Source organism: Oncorhynchus masou, chromosome 1 (assembly GCF_036934945.1).
Source record: "Oncorhynchus masou masou isolate Uvic2021 chromosome 1, UVic_Omas_1.1, whole genome shotgun sequence".
NCBI classification, from domain to species: domain Eukaryota; kingdom Metazoa; phylum Chordata; class Actinopteri; order Salmoniformes; family Salmonidae; genus Oncorhynchus; species Oncorhynchus masou.
The window spans coordinates 41,184,191-41,205,717 of NC_088212.1; the positions used below are offsets into that span (position 1 = coordinate 41,184,191).

General features: G+C 42.6%; 2 protein-coding genes across 3 annotated transcripts in view; one reads left to right on the forward strand and one right to left on the reverse strand.

The window, feature by feature from the left end:
* dock8 (dedicator of cytokinesis 8) overlaps nucleotides 1–537 on the reverse strand; it is an 84,736-nt gene extending 84,199 nt beyond the window's left edge. Inside the window, exon 1 of one of the 2 annotated variants that reach the window (XM_064971788.1) lies at nucleotides 364–537. In XM_064971788.1, coding sequence (XP_064827860.1) covers nucleotides 364–416 — 53 coding nt within the window. In that variant the 5' untranslated portion in view covers nucleotides 417–537. The remainder of the gene's footprint in view (nucleotides 1–363) is intronic. The other variant, XM_064971780.1, reaches the window with a different exon arrangement.
* Nucleotides 538–8,550: 8,013 nt separating this feature from the next.
* Nucleotides 8,551–20,213, forward strand: cbwd (COBW domain containing). The gene is given in 6 exon segments (XM_064971885.1): nucleotides 8,551–8,600; nucleotides 8,602–8,648; nucleotides 9,287–9,373; nucleotides 10,020–10,116; nucleotides 14,064–14,108; nucleotides 19,413–20,213. Coding segments are annotated over 6 exon segments (492 nt in total). The 3' UTR covers nucleotides 19,579–20,213.
* The last annotated feature ends 1,314 nt before the right edge of the window (nucleotides 20,214–21,527 follow it).

A 21,527-nucleotide genomic window follows, 5' to 3' on the forward strand; every position in this document is an offset into this window, starting at 1 on the left:
TACAGTATATAAGCTCGACTGTTGATAGAATAGGGTTTTATTGTTAGTTTACTACTTTAAAGATGGTATAATAAAATGTGTGATTGGTTTATTACACTCAAAAGCCTGTTTAATATTCTGTTTAATATCCTTATTCATAGAGAAGTATTATTGATAGTTATTAAAGCAAATATCTCAGTGTTTTAACTGAAGAAAAGCAACCCACCCATGATAGAGTAGCCTAGCCTACAGTATTGACAAACATTCACAACATGTAGCTCTGCCGGTTAAGGAATCCACTCCCCGTCCTTTGGCGTAACACAGCTCACTCAAATCAAACCTGACGCAAACGGCATAAAGGTGTGTGAAAGAGACGAACATTACCTGTTGATCTTCAGAGCGAACGCACGTCGCTCTGCGCTGGCCAGAGACGCCATGTGAAGTTTACTCCAGTTCCGCGGAGGTATAGCAACAGTTTCCCTGCGGAATGGTAACTTCTCCTAACGCGCTGCTAACGCAGATGTCATTGCAAGCCTCATCTTCGGGGTGGCAGCGTTATGGGTGGAAACTTCCGCATTTGAAACATTCCCCATCCTAAACAGCCAGACACCGGCTGCAGAGTGTGAGAGGATCAGACACGCACACTCTCGCTGCTAGATAAGCCCTTGGGTTTGCGTAATAAGCAGTCTGGTGAGGGTGAGAGAAGTGTTGGACTCCCCACATTGACATAAACCCATTTATTTGTAATATGCTCTGATCCCAAATGTGTGTAGTAGCACAACTGTTGAAAAGTCGTTTGTTGACAGTGGCATGTGCTCCGCACCTCGAGGGTTAGACTGGATGGGAGTTTGATCTTCACTAGGTGGGTTCATATAAAAGTATAAAGGATTGACTACATTAGAGGGGATATGTTTGAAAAAAATGGAAGCCTATAGCACAAATAGAACAACGATACAGATATTTCACCGGATGAATAAATGTGAAGCTTCCGCTTGGCATTTCCACTCAATTTCAAATATGGTAGTGAGAGGAAGTCCAGCGGTCGGCGGTGGGAGAAGACGGAACGAGCTGTATTTTAGCCGACATTCTGCACATTTTCTCATCGATGAAACATCTGATCTCAGTGCAGTTTTCTGGGGGTATTTTTTTGTTGACAGAACGCAAAGGTGAATTGAGTTTGTGCACACGCACACGTTAAAGGCGTTCCCTAAAGGAAATATCCAAATATTTGCTAGAACGCGCCAATAGAATCTCGTTAGCTCGTGCTTGGCTCTGCCCACCTCCTTGCTTGTTCTGCCCACTATGGCTCATTTGTTCCCATTTGAAACCACGGGGTGTGGTCTATCTTGGTTTAGTTATACAAATCGTTGGCTGTAGCCTGTGATTGAATAGCTATGTGCGTGCGCCCTCTACCGTCAGACAATAACTGTGTTGACATGATATATTCAGCCGCACGTTGTTCACGATAGTTAAGTCGTTGTATTGATGAGATGTGTGTATTTTCATACTTCTTTTTAACGAATACCTAGCTACGTCTCGGAGATGTCGGTAGGTCTTGCGGAATTGTTTAACTAACAATCATTTTCTCAGACGGATTGTCTATATTGTTGTACAAAATTGAAAGGAACACATGACAAAAGCATCAACATGGAAATAGTAATTGCCTACTAATTAAAGCTAAAATCAGGTAAATTCAATGAATTGCCTTGAATTGTTTCAGACTGACAGTTGCCATATTGATGGGACAGTTTTAAACGCAGCGATGTTCTAGCTAGCTGCTCTGCTAACATTTCATATATGCATGAATGGGCAGCGTCAGCAAGCTAGCCTAGAAGCAGTGTTAGGCAGCGAGCTGACTTCTCTATACTACAGCACCGCTGGACTTTTTTTAAACGGTCCCACGTTGACAGCTTGCAATTTGACCAAATATACCAGATTCAACCTGATTCAAGCCTGTAAATAGCTAACTTAGACATGTGCTTGAAATGAAAAGTTAACGTATTAACTGGCTATGTTAGCCCAGTAATAGGCTAAAGGAGCCTAACGTTTCTCCTTGTGGTCCAAGGTCAAGTCCTTAACGTTACATGTTCCGTTTAAATCTCAATTGGCTCTGGAAACCAAAACAGACAAATAACGTTACTCCATCTAAACGTGAATCGATTCTCAATTGCGGAACGGTTCTAGAAACAACCCCCCCCCCCCCCCTACTTTCACATATCACTAAAAAAATCAAAATACACATTTAATGTACACTGTTTCAACCTGTTTTAGCACAGTTGCAGCTGACAGTATTTTTGAATGACAACACGTTTGTTGCGTCCGTTTTCCTTTTACATACAAGTGTTGGAATATGCAGATAGCTAATTAGAACAGGTAGTCAGTCCACTGGCTGCTTTTAACACAGGCAGACCATTTCTGATATTTTTTCCACTAATTGGTCTTTTGCACAATCACAACAGGTCTGTTTCAGAGCTGATCTGATTAGTCAAAAGACAAATTAGTGGGGGAAAAATATCAGAATTGGGCTGCCTGTGAAAATGCAGACAGTCTTCTGTCTGTTTTCCGTAAATAATTCTGTAACATGAAAATATGGCCTTGTGGGAACCCTAATCCTATAAAGGAGTGTATCAATTTAACAGTTTATTATTATTATTTCTCGCTGATATGAAATAAAAGGTCCGTATGCTTCCAAAACCGTACTGCAAGGGATGCATGTTAATGTTCTGCTTTTGTCCAATGACTCTTATGCATAATGTAATGGAACTGAGAGTCATGAACTAGGGCTGGGCCATGGCCAAAATATTATATCACTGTATTTAAAAAAATATATATGGACGGTATGATGGTTTTTGACAGTATTTTAAGTTAACTAAACAAAAAAGTTCTACATTTGCTTTATGAGTAGTGAGTGATCCTAGGATGGCAACACATACATTCTTAGTGATTTCAATGGGTCTTTCTCCATTCTGATTGTTTTATACTGTTCAATTCAACTTCAATCAAATCAAATTTCAGCACTTATAATTTCTCCATTTCCTGCACTAAATTGCAGTGGTGGAAAAAGTATCCAATTGTCATACTTGAGTAAAAGTAAAGATACGTTAATAGAAAATTACTCAAATAAAAGTGAGTCACCCAGTAAAATACTATTTGAGTAAAAGTCTAAAACTATTTGGTTTTAAATATACTGAAGTATCAAAAGTAAAAGTATAAATAATTTCAAATTCCTTATATTAAGCAAAACAGATGGGACCCGTTTCTTTTTTTCTTTTTTTTACTTACGGAGAGCCAGGGGCGCACTCAAACACTCAATCATCATTTACAAACAAAGCATTTGTGTTGAGTGAGTTCTCCAGATCAGAGGCAGTAGATGACCAGGGATGTTCTCTTGACAAGTGTGTGAATCAGACCATTTTCCTGGCCTGCTAAGCATTACAAATGTAACAAGTACTTTTAGGTTTTCAGGGAAAATGCATGGAGTAAAAAGTACAATATTTTCTATCGGAATGTAGTAAAGTAACAGTAGTCAAAAATAAAAAAATAGTAAAGTAAAGTACAGATACAAAAAAACAAACTTAAGTAGCCCCCAGGTGGTGAGGGTAGGCAACAACATCTTCACCCCGCTGATCCTCAACACTGGGGCCCCACAAGGGTGCGTTCTGAGCCCTCTCCTGTACTCCCTGTTCACCCACGACTGCGTGGCCACACACGCCTCCAACTCAATCATCAAGTTTGCGGACGACGCAACAGTGGTAGGCTTGATTACCAACAACGACGAGACAGCCTACAGGGAGGAGGTGAGGGCCCTCGGAGTGTGGTGTCAGGAAAATAACCTCACACTCAACGTCAACAAAACTAAGGAGATGATTGTGGACTTCAGGAAACAGCAGAGGGAACACCCCCCTATCCACATCGATGGAACAGTATTTTTATTTTTTTATTTCACCTTTATTTAACCAGGTAGGCTAGTTGAGAACAAGTTCTCATTTGCAACTGCGACCTGGCCAAGATAAAGCATAGCAGTGTGAACAGACAACACAGAGTTACACATGGAGTAAACAATAAACAAGTCAATAACACAGTAGAAAAAAAAGAGAGTCTATATACATTGTGTGCAAAAGGCATGAGGAGGTAGGCAAATAATTACAATGGAGTGGAGAGGGTAGTAAGTTTTAAGTTCCTCGGCATACACATCACAGACAAACTGAATTGGTCCACCCACACAGACAGCATCGTGAAAAAGGCACAGCAGCGCCTCTTCAACCTCAGGAGGCTGAAGAAATTCGGCTTGTCACCAAAAGCACTCACAACCTTCTACAGATGCACAATCGAGAGCATCCTGGCGGGCTGTATCACCGCCTGGTATGGCAACTGCTCCGCCCACAACCGTAAGGCTCTCCAGAGGGTAGTGAGGTCTGCACAAAGCATCACCGGGGGCAAACTACCTGCCCTCCAGGACACCTACACCACCCGATGTTACAGGAAGGCCATAAAGATCATCAAGGTCAACAACCACCCGAGCCACTGCCTGTTCACCCCGCTATCATCCTGAAGGCGAGGTCAGTACAGGTGCATCAAAGCTGGGACCGAGAGACTGAAAAACAGCTTCTATCTCAAGGCCATCAGGCTGTTAAACTTCTTGAAACTCCCCATCCCGGATCCGGGATCGTGACTAAAGCCTCAGGCTCATTAGCATAACGCAACGTTAACGATTTCTGAAAATCGCAAATAAAATGAAAATAATGCGTCTGCTCTCAAGCTTAGCCTTTTCTTAACAACACTGTCATCTCAGATTTTCAAAATATGCTTTTGAACCATAGAAATTGACTAATTTGTGTAAGAGTATGCAAAGCTAGCATAGCATTTTGAGTAGCATTTAGCACGCAACATTTTCACAAAAACCAGATAACCAAATAAATAAAATAATTTACCTTTGAAGAGCTTCTGATGTTTTCAATGAGGAGACTCTCAGTTACATACCAAATGCGCAGTTTTTCCTGAAAGCGTCTGTGTGTAGGAGAAATCGTTCCGTTTTCTACATTGCGTCTGGCTACCGAAACGAACCGAAAATTCAGTCACCTACAACGTAAAACTTTTTCCGGATTAACTACATAATATCGACCGAAACATGGCAAACGTTGTTTGGAATCAATCCTCAAGGTGTTTTTTCACATATCTCTTCATTGATATGCAGTTCGTGGAAGCTTGCTTTCCTCTGTATCCCATGGAAAAATACTGGCAGGTGACTTTTGCGCACCAATTTCGCCGCAGGACACCGGGCGGACACCTGGTAAATGTGGTCTCTTATGGGCAATCTTCCAATGATCTGCCTACAAATACGTCACAATGCTGCAGACACCTTGGGGAAACGACAGAAAGGGCAGGCTCATTCCTCTCGCATTCACAGCCATATAAGGAGACAATGGAAAACAGAGCCTCAAAAATCCTGCTCATTTCCTGGATGCCGTCTCATCTTGGTTTTGCCTGAAGCTCACGTTCTAGGGCACGCACAGAAAATAACTTGGTAGTTCTGGACACGTCAGAGTGTTTTCTTTCGAAAGCTATCAATTATATGCATAGTCGAGCATCTTTTTGTGACAAAATATCTTGTTTAAAACGGGAACGTTTTTCATCCAAAAATGAAATAGCGCCCCCAGAGCATCAACAGGTTTTAACCAGCCACCACTAACATTGAGTGGCTGCTGCCAACACACTGACTCAACTCCAGCCACTTTAATAATGGGAATTGATGGGAAATTATGTAAAATATATCACTAGCCACTTTAAACAATGCTACCTAATATAATGTTTACATACCCTACATTATTCATCTCATATGTATACGTATATACTGTACTCTATATCATCTACTGCATCTTTATGTAATACATGTATCACTAGCCACTTTAACTATGCCACTTTGTTTACATACTCATCTCATATGTATATACTGTACTCGATACCATCTACTGTATCTTGCCTATGCTGCTCTGTACCATCACTCATTCATATATCTTTATGTACATATTCTTTATCCCCTTACACTTGTGTGTATAAGACAGTAGTTTTGGAATTGTTAGTTAGATTACTTGTTGGTTATTACTGCATTGTCGGAACTAGAAGCACAAGCATTTCGCTACACTTGCATTAACGTCTGCTAACCATGTGTATGTGACAAATACATTTTGATTTGATTTGACTTAGTACTTGAAAGTATTTTTACTTAAGTACTTTACACCGCTGCTCAATTGAGAGAATATTTACACTGCCACATAGGGCTGCACGATATGGACAAAGCATCTAGGACCAAATGTTGCAATTGCGATTTGACTTGCCCATTAGAGCAAAACATTTGGAATCATGAAAATAGAATGACCATTCTAATTCTGTAGTTAGAATATAATAGTGGGCACTCTGAATACAGTGTTGTTTGAGATGACAATGAATTAAAATGCCAAGGAGGAGTTATTGTGACAGGATAGGAACTAAAGTGTTTCCTAGTGGACCCTATAAGCGTTTGGCTACGTTGCGTGTTTTCTCTTAGCTACTGATTGTAGCTAACATATTCTTGCTTTGCATATTCCTCTTTGATTTTGAAGATATTGTTGCACAAACAAGATGATGATTTCGGTCTACACCATCACTGGAATTATCAGGCTGTATTAGCGAGCTACGTCTCTTACTCAGTACATTTATTAATTAGCTAGCTATTAGCGGCTAACAATTAGCGTCTCGCAAGATTTAGGGTAACTTGCTAAGAAAAGAAAAGACAAGCTAGCTGTTTGCTGATGTAAGAAACACAAACTAATAGTGTCATTATAGACCGCTAGTGGATTTATAATAAGCAAAGTGAAAACAGCATTGTTGTAATCAACATTGTTGAATGTTGTGAGATTCTGTGTTATGCACTATAGCCCGTTATCATATATGTGATTGAATATTATCTGCTGTTGGCTTGTGTGGATGTATGTGTTATGCAACATTGCTGACTTGAGACATTGTTAACAGTTTCAGGGCCATGGGCCTTTCTCATGGTGGAAAAATACAAAATGACATGAAGACAGGAACATTTACATTTACATTTAAGTCATTTAGCAGACGCTCTTATCCAGAGCGACTTACAAATTGGTGAATTCACCTTCTGACATCCAGTGGAACAGCCACTTTACAATAGTGCATCTAAATCATTTAAGGGGGGGTGAGAAGGATTACTTTATCCTATCCTAGGTATTCCTTGAAGAGGTGGGGTTTCAGGTGTCTCCGGAAGGTGGTGATTGACTCCGCTGTCCTGGCGTCGTGAGGGAGTTTGTTCCACCATTGGGGGGCCAAAGCAGCGAACAGTTTTGACTGGGCTGAGCGGGAACTGTACTTCCTCAGTGGTAGGGAGGCGAGCAGGCCAGAGGTGGATGAACGCAGTGCCCTTGTTTGGGTGTAGGGCCTGATCAGAGCCTGGAGGTACTGCGGTGCCGTTCCCCTCACAGCTCCGTAGGCAAGCACCATGGTCTTGTAGCGGATGCGAGCTTCAACTGGAAGCCAGTGGAGAGAGCGGAGGAGCGGGGTGACGTGAGAGAACTTGGGAAGGTTGAACACCAGACGGGCTGCGGCGTTCTGGATGAGTTGTAGGGGTTTAATGGCACAGGCAGGGAGCCCAGCCAACAGCGAGTTGCAGTAATCCAGACGGGAGATGACAAGTGCCTGGATTAGGACTTGCGCCGCTTCCTGTGTGAGGCAGGGTCGTACTCTGTGGATGTTGTAGGATGTTGTAGGAACTGTGCAATGAGTTGGGGGGGCACATTCAGAACGTAGTGTTGCGACATTCAGAACGTAGTGTTGCGAGAACAAACGGTCTTTTGTTAGATAACAGGAGCCAGGTGCCTGATAACTGTATATTCTACACAGCTACAACTGACCGCTGAAGCGCTTAGGGGGCTGGGACCAGCCTCTACGCCAACAATCAACGATAGGCTGGGTGAGTCTAAACCACGCCCAGTCTCTACTCTGACAGGCCGGCTCGGAAGCAGGAACTACCTCTGTCAGAGTATATTCATAATATCTTTGTCAGGAACAAGTCAGTTCTCTGTTTGCCCTGCGAGGTGGGACAGAGAGCCCGTATATACGAAAATTGCATTTACCACTTATTGCTTAGCTAATCAAAAATACATAGTATACAATCGGTGACTCAATGTCATATTTATCCTGATACCAGATTCGAATTGACGCAACCCTAACAATGTGCCGCATTGACCATGCAGACTGAACGCAAGTGTCTCGTTGTTGAACATCAAATGCGTTCCTGTATGGAAGGTGGCACAAAGAGAAAGAGCGGAGAGTGATGACTCAAGTAGCGAAGTAAACTATAAAAATGTACATTAAACAAACCAAACATTCAAATACCGGTGTAGAAGGTAAAGTAAAAACTCAAACCGGTCTCTGCATCAATACTGGTATATCACAATATACGGTATACCGCCCAGCCCTAGTTATAGCTATGTTAGCTATTAACGCTATTAATACAGTACAGATTTACAGATTGTTCCGTTTGAAAAAATAACAGCCATGGATTAGGTTTTAATGGACGAGGAGGATGACTGCCCCGAGTTGGTCCCCATATCAGGAAAGCCTCTCACCTGGCATGCAGATACCTGTGACCATCATCACTGGCTACCTCGGTATGATAGCCAGGTCAGTCTAGTCCCAATGTATACTGCTGTGTTAGAAAAAAGTGTGAAGGTAGTGGCCATCAATCTTGGTCCCCGAGAGATACATGATGTGTATTTTTTTCTTCTTCAAGCCTAGCACTAAAACACGGGTGGGTATAATTTGTGAAACGTTCAAACAGGAATCTCTTCCAAAGACTTTGTAAATAACAAGGTTGCCAACGAACAACGCATAAAAAGTTGTATAGCGGCAAATTAAGATACCGGGTCTGTCCTCACTCTGGTAGCCTATGGACAAACATTAAGAATAAGCTACGTGGTGAGTTGATGCCTATTCGACAGCTAGTTAACTAAGGTGAATTGATCATGCTATGTTGTATGCGTTGTTTGTTGGCATCCTTGTACTTTACGAAGTTTTTAGAACAGATTCCTGTTGGAACGTAACACAAATTATACCCACCCCTAAAACACCCGGTCCGTCTAGCTCACAAGTAATTTGATTAGGCCCTAGTTGAATCGTGTGTTATTGCTGGGCTGGAACAAAAAGCCTGCCCACCCGGTAGCTCCCCATGTCCATGGGTAGTGATTTACTATGAATAGAGTTCATACCTCGCCTGCAGACCATAATATTTAATTCATAACCCATATAGGTGTAGGGAAGACAACGCTGTTGAATTACATTTTAACGGAGCAACACAATAAGAGAATCGCTGTCATACTCAATGAATTTGGAGAAGGTATGTTCACTTTTGTGGTAATGTTGTCCATCTATTTTTTGGGGAAGGTACACAATTACTTGTTGCTTCATTACAGCTGTTTTCCCGAAGGCAGTGTGTTCAAGGGTGTGCATTGTCTTTTATTGGTTGTACCACAGGGTTAAGTGCTCTAGGGAGCAGAAAAGAGCTTGGTTCAAATATATAGATGAAACTCTTGAGCTGCTGCAAGGTCATGTACAGCCTCACTTGATAATCAAATTAAAGTTCAAAGATGCTCTATACAGGGCGTACCGATACAGAGTCAATGTGCGGGGGCACTGGTTAGTCGAGGTAATTGAGGTAATATGTTCATGTAGTTTAGTCTGGCTGTCAATTATCATGAAATAAGCCTACAATATCTGTGTGTGGACTCGTTCAATGGAACGCTATAAGGTTATAGCTGAGTAACAACAGATTTGTGCTTTGAACATACACGTGTTTTATCAGGTGCAAGTAGTAGTGCGTCTAAACAAAAATGTTTTGCCTACATTTTGACCATATTTCATTTTTTTACTATGCCAAATGAATGTTTCTCAAGCTGATGTGTTCTGTTGTATGCTATGGTTCTATGTCAAATATAACATGTTTACTGCTCTGATAATATTGTTGTCCCTCATCTGTCCTGTAGGAGGCGCTCTGGAGAAGTCTCTAGCTGTGAGCCATGCAGGAGAGCTGTATGAGGAATGGCTGGAGGTCAGGAACGGCTGCCTCTGCTGCTCCGTCAAGTATGTATATATATTCTAACAATAAGAAATATTGCCACTTTACATCACAGTAGCTTTCAAATCTGTATGGACATGTAGAACTTCATATTGATTAATAGATATATTCAGTATTCCTAATCTCAATGTTCATTTCCTCTAGAGACAATAGAGATTACACCCATTGTTCAAAACAAATAACAAACAAACCCTCACAGGTTTGTCGCTTACATTACAATGTATTACCTTAAAAGTGGATGTGCTTGGTTAGTTTAGCATTTTCACTTCTGGTTATAAGGCTTGTCTCCTTACATTACCCATGACATACCCTCTATTCCCTGGCATTGACCGCCCGAAGGGAGAATCATGCTGGGGAAGTAGTGGAGAGCGAAAACAGCGGCGGGTCATCTATAGGTTCTAGGGAAACGCATCATCCTCTGGATTGGGGGGGTTGATATCTGAACCGCCTATTTCAATCAGGACAGGGAAGCCATCAGGCCGTAAACATTTAGCCAGGGATTCAGGGGGAAAAGGAAATCAATAGGAGGCCATTACAGGGAGAGCCCTGTGACGACTGGAGTTTGTCAATAAGTGACAGGTGTCAGTGGTCCAGGGATGCAGCCAGCCACAGCCCACTGGTCCACACACACGGGCCTGACAGAGCGTGTTCAGACCGGGACTCGCCTCACTCCTCCACTGTGTCATTGGCTGAGATAGGCTTGTTATTGACTGAGACAGGGCTGTCATTGGCACAGACGGGCCTGTCAATCAGAGATGTCCCAGGGGGCTGGCCCCTCCCATTGAGGAAGAGGCTGGACCGGTGGTGCATGGGATGCTCTCCTAAGGTTTTTTTCTCTTGTTGTAGAACAGAGAAAATGTTTGGAATGTCCACTGCCCAGGAGGAATACTCAGCTGTTCCTTCTGTTATGACAGAATACTTGGAAAACCCTCAGAGAAAGTGACTTAAACACACAGGCTGAACCAAACACCAAAAGGCTGCAGTGTCAGAGTTCATAATTTTTAGAGTGTGTACAAGCCCTCTCATTGCCTTTTCTGGTTATGTCTGTTTACAGGTATAGCCACAGTCATCCACGCAACATACAGAATACAGGCAAAAGCACATTCAAACATGGCTGCATCAGTGTTCATTTGTCTTTATTACTCTACATTCTCCTGAACGTCACACCGGGAAGATGTTCATTTTGATAGAAATCCTCAGGCAGGAATATAGAAATGTTATTTCTCAAAAGCTCCATGTCAAGGGTCATTTCCTGTTTATTGTAATATGTCAAAGTTGAAATCGCACAACATCCTCAATCTGTCAAACTATCTTTTCTTGACTGCAAGTTGTGTATAGAGCGTTGCAAACCCCCTACATGCACACCACCCTCCCCAACTCAAACACTATAGGGATGAACAGGCCAAGTGACACAGGGGGGCTGAGGCTGATCGAAACTGAAGGGGTAATTGATATCAGAGCAGATCACTCTAATAGGACGGTCATACCCCCTCTACGCTCCTCTACCCCCTGAAATACTAATCTGACTTGGGGCGGGTGGGAACTCAAGTCCCAGGCCTCTCACTCACCACCAGGCCCCAGGGTGTCCTGGTATTGGCCAGCATGTTTACAGTGATGGAGGAAGATGATATAATAGTGGTGATCATTACATTTCATTTTTGTTTTCCATCACTCGCTATGCAGCAGCAGGGCGGCAGCGTAGCCTAGTGGTTAGAGCATTTGACGAGTAACCAAAAGGTTCAAATCCCTTAGCTGACAAGGTACAAATCTGTCATTCTGCCCCTGAACAAGGCAGTTAACCCACGGTTCCTAGGCCGTCATTGAAAATAAGAATTTGTTCTTAACTGACTTGCCTAGTTAAATAAAGGTAAAATAAATACAAAACAGGCCGTAGCTGAGGGACATCCACTGACAGGTTGACGTGTAGGGGTCAGGAGACGAGGTTAGAATCCCTAGTCCCTCTGTTATTACATATTTCACTCAGGGGATGGAACCAGCGCTCGCCTCATCCCTGACACAGTGGCAGAACTCATAGAAAAGGTCAATCTGATTTATCTCACGTGGTTTCAAAGTGTTTCAACCGGTGATTTTCTTTCTGCTATCACAGGTTGGATAGATGAGTTTTGCTCAAGTTCCTCTGTTCATTTTTGTGTCGTCACGTTTTGTGTCAGCTATGACATGAGGATGAGTGACCCGTGTAAAGGTTTAGGTAGTGTATGACTGGGGTTGGAAGATGGATGAAGACATCATTATTGTATAACCTGTAGAAAACATAAAAGGGCCCATGTATCTACTCTCCAGTCCCAGGGCTTAATCAGGTTTGAAAGGAAGTTAAAGGTGAAAACTGGCTTACACTTTCTTTTGCATCAGTCGGCCGGAGGGTGATGAATTGTCAGAACCGAGAGTCGGACACACTCCCTTTGGTTAATTGATTATCTTCCTGCAGCATCCGGCAGAGGATAAACCAGAGGGACTGGTCAATGAAGCAGCCAGGCATGCTCTCTCTGTCTGTCCATCTCTACCTTTCTGTATCTCTCTCTGTCTGTCCATCTCTACCTTTCTGTATCTCTCTCTGTCTGTCCATCTCTACCTTTCTGTATCTCTCTCTGTCCATCTTTACCTTTCTGTATCTCTCTCTGTCTGTCCATCTCTACCTTTCTGTATCTCTCTCTGTCTGTCCATCTCTACCTTTCTGTATCTCTCTCTGTCTGTCCATCTCTACCCTTCTGTATCTCTCTCTGTCTGTCCATCTCTACCTTTCTGTATCTCTCTCTGTCTGTCCATCTCTACCTTTCTGTATCTCTCTGTCTGTCCATCTCTACCTTTCTGTATCTCTCTCTGTCTGTCCATCTCTACCTTTCTGTATCTCTCTCTGTCTATCCATCTCTACCTTTCTGTATCTCTCTCTGTCCATCTCTACCTTTCTGTATCTCTCTCTGTCTGTCCATCTCTACCTTTCTGTATCTCTCTCTGTCTGTCCATCTCTACCTTTCTGTATCTCTCTCTGTCTGTCCATCTCTACCTTTCTGTATCTCTCTCTCTTTGTCTGTCCATCTCTACCTTTCTGTATCTCTCTCTGTCTGTCCATCTCTACCTTTCTGTATCTCTCTCTGTCTGTCCATCTCTACCTTTCTGTATCTCTCTCTGTCCATCTCTACCTTTCTGTATCTCTTTCTGTCCATCTCTACCTTTCTGTATCTCTCTCTGTCTGTCCATCTCTACCTTTCTGTATCTCTCTCTGTCTGTCCATCTCTACCTTTCTGTATCTCTGTGTCAACGCAAGAAGAAACAATGTGTTGTACTTACTAACCACCGATGCCTAATTTTATACAAACACATAATTTCACAGTTGTATTTCCAGAAAGGTTCTCAGTTTGTGGCTTTTAGTTTTGGTACACCCACTGTCCCATCAGTCCGCTGGTTGCCTGGTGATGTTGTTGATACAACAGAGAGGAATGTCTACACACTCTCAGACCCTCTGCTCTCTGTTTGTATTTTCCTCTCCTAACAAAATGGGGGTCCCATTTGAATGTAGCACATCTTTTACCATGCCACCCACACACAGTATACACATCCACCCCAGGGGGGGGATGAGAGGGTGAGTGCAGAGAAGAGTAAAATGGAACACCAGCACCAGTGTTTCCACCAGACAACTTTGTAATGGTTACTGTATCAGTTTTACTGTTGTATTTGCAGGCAGATAGCCCTTGCAGACTTGACCATCATCAATAAGACTGACTTGGTGACTGGAGAGGAGCTCAACCACCTTAGAGACAACTAGTCACCTTTTACAGACCTTTTTTTTAACAAATACACTGTCCTGCTAAAAGATTAGCCAAGTGATGATCTGTTTCAATTTCTAATTTTTAATTGTTCAGATCAGATGTGTGATTACTATATGTTATAGATGGTATTGTGGCGTAATAATAAACATATCTCCTTTCCTCTACAGGTCTCTAAATGGTTTGGTCAAGATTCTGGAAACGCTTAAGTCAAGGTGGGTTGGTTCATTTGGCCTAACTGAACGGTGGAGGGTTATTGAACGTGTATCATTGCCTACTGTAGCACTACTCTCACCTGGAGACATACCCAGACATGGAGACAACGCCATGCTTCACATCACAGGGCAATTACTATGACTATTCTCAAACACATACAACTAGCACAAGCACACACACCCAATTATCCCCCTTGCATGTTTTCCCAGCTTTGTCCTTGTATCACAGATGAAACATATTAGGCATGACATTGTATTTTAGCCCCCCCCCATCTCCACAGGGCTACACCCCCGCCTACACAAACACAACCCCCAACCCTACGGTGTTCAGTTACCCACAAACGCTTGCTCTCTGACGCCCCACCAGGCACCACTGTGTGTGTGTGTGTGTGTGTGTGTGTGTGTGTGTGTGTGTGTGTGTGTGTGTGTGTGTGTGTGTGTGTGTGTGTGTGTGTGTGTGTGTGTGTGTGTGTGTGTGTGTGTGTGTGTGTGTGTGTGTGTGCGTGCGTGCGGACACTCTGCATGTATCAAAGGCAGGGTGTGTCTCGGATCCACTCTGCACTCAGAGGCAACAGAGCACAGATAGAGGGCTAACCTGAACAGCATTCCCACAACTCCTGTCATGTGTCAATGGTTCTCTGTGGACTGGATCTTATAAAGGGTTTAATAACAATACAGATGAGTCCTATTCATTGCAGTGGTATTGTATTATCAACATTGTTGCTTTCATTGCATATGCATGTTATAATACAAATATCAAAGCATTTTGTGCACCTCTACGTTGACCCACCGTCTACTCCCCTCCCGTTATAATGAAACCAAAGATCAGCCGTGTTTTACTTGGCAGGTTAGCGTTTTTGTCATGAATCTTGTTCCGGGTGGTCGCTAGCTGGCACAGCCACAAAGTCATACAATCTGATTTGAAACCTAACCTTAGCAACACTGCTAACCCTAACCTTAATTTCAGCCCAAAAAGCCATTTTTGTTTTCATGAATTTTTACAATATAGCCAATCTCAGGTACTGGATCTGCATCCCTGGAGTAAAGTAAGTGTGTCTTTGAATCATCAGGACTGCACCACTCTCAGCTCCATTCTAAATCACTCTCTACGAGCAAACTATATTAAACAGGGCAGTGTAGCAGCCCACACAGAGGTGGTATTGTTGACCTTGTTTCCCTGGGGGGGGGGTTACCACAGTAAAACTTAAATTACATGAATGGACTCAGTGCTGGTAAACCTCTACACATGAATAGACTTAGTAGTGGTAAACCTCTACACATGAATAGACTTAGTAGTGGTAAACCTCTACACATGAATAGACTCAGTAGTGGTAAACCTCTACACATGAATAGACTCAGTAGTGGTAAACCTCTACACATGAATAGACTCCGTAGTGGTAAACCTCTACACATGAATAGACTCAGTAGTGGTGAACCTCTACACATGAATAGACTCAGTAGTGGTAAACCTCTACACATGAATAGACTCAGTAGTGGTAAACTCAGAATAGACTCAGGTAAACCTCTATACATGAATAGACTCAGTAGTGGTAAACCTCTACACATGAATAGACTCAGTAGTGGTAAACCTCTACACATGAATAGACTCAGTAGTGGTAAACCTCTACACATGAATAGACTCAGTAGTGGTAAACCTCTACACATGAATAGACTCAGTGCTGGTAAACCTCTACACATGAATAGACTCAGTAGTGGTAAACCTCTACACATGAATGGACTCAGTAGTGGTAAACCTCTACACATGAATGGACTCAGTGCTGGTAAACCTCTACACATGAATAGACTCAATAGTGGTACACCTCTACACATGAATAGACTCAGTAGTGGTAAACCTCTACACATGAATAGACTCAGTGCTGGTAAACCTCTACACATGAATAGACTCAGTAGTGGTAAACCTCTACACATGAATAGACTCAGTGCTGGTAAACCTCTCCTCACACTCTTCACATGAATGCAGTCACTGGTGTTTTCTCTTCTCCCAGCCAGCTGCAGTGGATTAGTGTGTGTGTGTGATGATCCCTGAGGAGAGTCATCTAAACACACTTGTCCACACAGATAGGCCCTTTCCCCGGCTTTCCACCCCCCTCTGGCCTCCCAGAGCCCACGCTGGTTGTTTGAAGAAACCCCCCACCGGTCCACTTGTGTGGCACTAGCAGCAGAGAGGGCTAAAGTTGCTGTACAATGTTTGTTCTCCTTGTGGGGTCAATGGGGGAGGTTGAGGGACAACAGGACAGGATCTGGGGGGGCGGTCCACAGCTGATCTCTCTCTTAATATGCCCCAACAGACACAGACACAGACACACACAGTCTTGTTTAACCTTGTGGGGTCACACACTTGATTTGATTCTCATTCAAAATCCGATCTTCCCTAGACCTGCATTGCCGTTTACAGTGACATATGAAAATAGCTTTCTTCTTGCAGCCATATAACATCACAGAATGCTTAACAGGCTCCCAAAAAGAATACCATATTAATCTCACAGTTAGATGCTTCCCGATTGAAGAACAAGCCATGTGTTTGCATGGTCCGTTGTCATGTAAACAAAGATACTACAGAAACACTGCACACCTCACTGTTGCTTCTTTATCTTACAGTTTGGCAGAAAAGCTACAGCTTGTGGAAGCAACAAGACCACATCTAGACAATGTAATGAGTGCCAATGATGATCCATGAAAGGGAAATTACTTTGACTAGGCCTACTCTTTCCATGTCTTAAACAATATCGTTTTGGTCTAGTTTTTTTCCCCACAGACGGCCCACAATCTGGCATTTATAAAGAATAGATTAGCAGTCGTCTAATCAACAACCACAGGTTTGGGGTCAATTATATTTCACCTTTGAGGAGGTGAAAATAATGGGACATTTTTTGTTAATTTATTGAATTTCAGTTCATCCCCTGTATTGAAGTGGAATCGGCCCCAGCCCTGCTCTGTATGCAGTGGGCCAGGGAGACACAGTCCTGGGGCAGAGTTTGTCCCCTAATGCCTTCAGGGGCTGACACACTAGTGAAAAGTCCACACTCTGCTTTTCTGTTTTTGTGCTTGTGACAGTAAACCAGGATCAATTTTTAGTCTACGACCCAAAGACATCTGTCCTGATTATCCTGCCTCAAATGCCATCATATGGGGAAATGCTGGGGTAGTGTGCTCATTGGTTAGTTGAATGAGACTGGCTTGGCTTGGCATTGGTCTTCAGTCATGTTGTTTGCTCCTCACAACAGCTACCACAGGGCGTGGGCTTGTTAAGGGGGGGGTTAATGTCTGCATTGTCATCAGTTTTTGCCAGGTCCCCTTTCCCACAAATTAGCTAAACCTCCCTTGCCCCACTGTCCTGCCCCCATAGGGCCAAACTCCCCTCCCTCCCTCCAAGTTTCTCTTTTCATGCTAATGAGAGTGTTAGACCAAATGAAAAAGAAAGTGTGTAACCTTAACACTTCCTCACAATGCCCAAAATATATGCAAGTGCCCTTGAAATGCTGTAAGTAAGTATACAACGGAGGGAGGGAGTGTGGGGGGAGTGGGAGGGTAAAGAAAGGATGGGGGGGGTAAATAAGGGCGTCACAGCTGATTTATGGTGCTTGATAGAGTTGAGCTTTTTGACGAATTTGTGGACAAACCCATCAGCAGCACTTAAAATGTGGTGTGACAATACTATTGTTAAATGTTAAGAATGTGCTGGTTCGATTTAACTATGATTTACTTTACTCAAGCAGGTTATATTGACATGAATTAAAGGATTGTTTTATTTAGCAATATAAAACATGCAACGGTTTTGTTTCCCAAGAACTTCTTGCAATCAAAGTTTTAATTACACCCATAAAGCAACAGTAGTCCTTTTTAGAGTCGTCATTTCGAGGACAAAAACGAGTTTACGTTCAGTTGCTTTTACGCTTAGAAAATGCAACAATATTAACCATGTGCTGGGCCAATTGTGCACCGCCCTATGGTACTCCCAATCACGGCCTGTTGTGATACAGCCTGGAATCGAACCAGGGTCTGTAGTGATGCCTCTAGCACTGAGATGCAGTGCCGTGGACCGCTGCGCCACTCGGGAGCCCGAAACGGATGATTCTCGTGAAGGCTATAACATCAATGTTGTAAAGAAACCTCACCTTTTCACATCAGAAACGATCCATTTTACAATTGCTTGTTTCTTTCCAGATTCTTCTGTGAGAAAAAGCATTCAAGAACAAAGCTGGACATCCCATGAATGTCATTCGGTTGAATGAGAAACAACATTCAGCCTTTGTCACTGGTTTTCAATAGGCATCCTTGTGCTAATACAGTGTGCATTTATTTTACAGTATAACTTCCATCAAAATCATGCATTTATTTAACTAGGCAAGTCAGATAAGAACAAATTCTTGTTTTCAATGACGGCCTAGGAACAGTGGGCTCACTGCCTTGTTCAGGGGCAGACCTACGTTTTTACCACGTCAGCTCGGGGATTCGATCTTGCAACTTTTCAGTTACTAGTCCAACACTCTAACCACTAGGCTACCTGCTGCCCGTTGATCTTCATGGGAGATGTAAGTTGGGCAACATTTGATATGGAAGCAAACTTCAAGTTAGGATTCAATGTTTTGTGTGTATTCGTTTCTGGACACTTTAGGTACAGTTGAAGTCAGAAGTTTACATACACCTTTAGCCAAATACATTTAAACTCAGTTTTTCACATTTCCTGACATTTAATCCAAGTAAAAATTCCCTGTCTTAGGTCAGTTAGGCTCACCACTTTATTTTACAAATGTGAAATGTCAGAATAATAGTAGAGAGAATTATTTATTTCAACTTTTATTTATTTCATCACGTTCCCAGTGGATCAGAAGTTTACATACACTCAATTAGTATTTGGTAGCATTGCCTTTAAATTGTTTAACTGGAGTCAAACATTTCGGGTAGCCTTCCACAAGCTTCCCACAATAAGTTGGGTGAATTTTGACCCATTCCTCCTGACAGAGCTGGTGTAACTGAGTCAGGTTTGTAGGCCTCTTTGCTCGTCCATTTGGAAGACCCATTTGCGACCAAGCTATCCCATGTGATCGTGTCTATTGCAGCTAAAGCCCACCAGGTGACGTTGCAGGGGGTCCATGAACTCTACGAGCTTGATCAGTCCCCACAGGTGTGGGGGGAGGAGCCTGGGGTCAACCACCTAGTCTTCATATGTCAGCACTGTGTGTGTGTGTGTGTGTCTGAGCATAAGTGTGTGAGTGTGTATGAATGCATTCTTCTGATGTGTACCTCACTCATTAAGGCCTTTGTATCCCTTCACCTCTACAGGGAGAAACCTGGACAAAGAGATCCTACAGGAACAGTTCATCTCAACAGTACTAAAGGTGGGGGACAGGAACTAAACAAGAACTCCCCCCTCTCTCCTCACAGAGAACTATTCCAGTTTATTCCTGATACACTTCACATTTGGACCTACCTACTGCAATTGTGTTAATCCTCATAATTCTGGTGTTCCACTTCAGTCCAGGAGGACCTCAAAACGTTATGGTATTTACTGTTAATGATGACTACATGCCAAATCTGATAAGCATCTTATTGACTACAATACAATCAGATTTTACGGAGAGCTAATTGTTGAGACTTGGTGTAATTGGGCCACTTGCTCACGGGCCAGATGCTATGAGGAAACATTAGATTAGTGTGTGAGCGGACTTAATCCATAATCAACCATGTTAGCTATCTCATTACCCAGTGATACACCTGACCCTCAATCAAGGTAAAGCGACAACTTCAAAATAGAGATGTGATTAGTGCCCTTACTGTCATTTTCTCTGTAAATGATTTGAAACTTTGGAAACCCTTAACAATACACCCCTAACAATGAATACCTTATTAATTGAAGTTTGAGTGTGTTTCTCAATAGTTAGGCTGTTTTAGGTCTGTAAAGTTGTTGGTGAAGTTAAGGTTTTGTACAGACTTTTATCACATCTCAAAAGTGGTGCAACACAAAATTAGGCCATTCTGTAAATGTCCCCACGCTTGACTATTAGCTTGTGAATACGTTTGTTTTTATTTCACATATTTTCATGTAAGGGCTGTTTTAAATTATTGAAATAAACAAGAATCTGATTTAAAGATTGGTGTTTACAATATTTAATGTTTCACTATTATTAAGTATTGACTGGCATTTTGTTGTAATGGCTAATAATTGTGAACTAGCCAATTGATTTAAACTCGGGTCTTGTCTGAAGGTGTTTAACTAACGTGCGAAAATCCAATGCGATATTCCACAAGGTGCGTAAAAACGCTGCAAGCATATAACACCTTTGTTTTATTGTTGTGAAGTGACGTTGCATGGGGTCCCCATTCACATTCTGAATTACTAAGAATTATGCTGACAAGTCTCAGTCAAGGAATTTGCCAGTGAGAAGATGTAGGGAGTTTTATTTTTTGCGATTCATGTAAAATAACGAATTCAAATTAAATAGGTGGAAGTAAACGGCTAATTAGACGGAGAATTGCCCTGTAAAATCGGATGGTTTGTGTTAAGTCAAATTAATTTTGGCTTATAGTCTACGTTTACAATTTTACCCTATATAATAGCTATATAAAATGTCATTTTCTAACATCATTGTCTGGCCTAGTTCTAAATGCGCGTCTAATTTGCTGTGGCCATTCACCCCGGCTATGTCCCGTAGCCCTATTGCTCCCCGTGCAGCTGCGCAGTGTTCAACCCGATTCTGATGCTTATTGGCTCGTTAAATTGCCTCTATAGCCTCTTTACTCTCCCGGCCACGGGGAGCTGTCCCACGGCCATTTTCACGGTCACACCACCTGCGGGCATCCCGAGGTGGCAAACTTAACGAAACGACGGGGGTCTGGGGGGTAAAACGCTGCGTTTATTATCAGCGGTAGGCGTGGTGTTCAAACTTCACTTTGCATCCCCGGCTCCAGCCGAGCTACTGTGCTACTCTATTCTCTGCCGGGCGGAGGCCCTGCGTAGCTTTTAATAGGCCTAATTGAACAGGAAATGTGCCACGGTTATCGCTCTAATGTTGAACGTGAATAAAGTTGAACACACTGTATACCAATTAAGGGTATAAAGTTGACCGCAATGTATTTGCATTTGTAGACATAATGTGCCATGTCTGGAGCGGGACACTTTGATAGATGGAACTGGATACGTATTAGGGATCTTGCTAAAATCACCATCTGTTTCTACCCTCGCTTTGTAATAAATCATTTTTGCAAACTATATATAGGAACTACATTATGATAAGTATATTTCATTTAAAAGTCTTATGCTCCATGAACTTTGAGGTGTCTGCATACTAGATCAATATTATGTATGTGAGGATTCTCCGGAATAGTTTCCCCTTTGTCTGCCCTGACACCCTGGGGCGAGGGACGTCTCTGATAGGTCTGAGTGTGACTGGGCTGTGG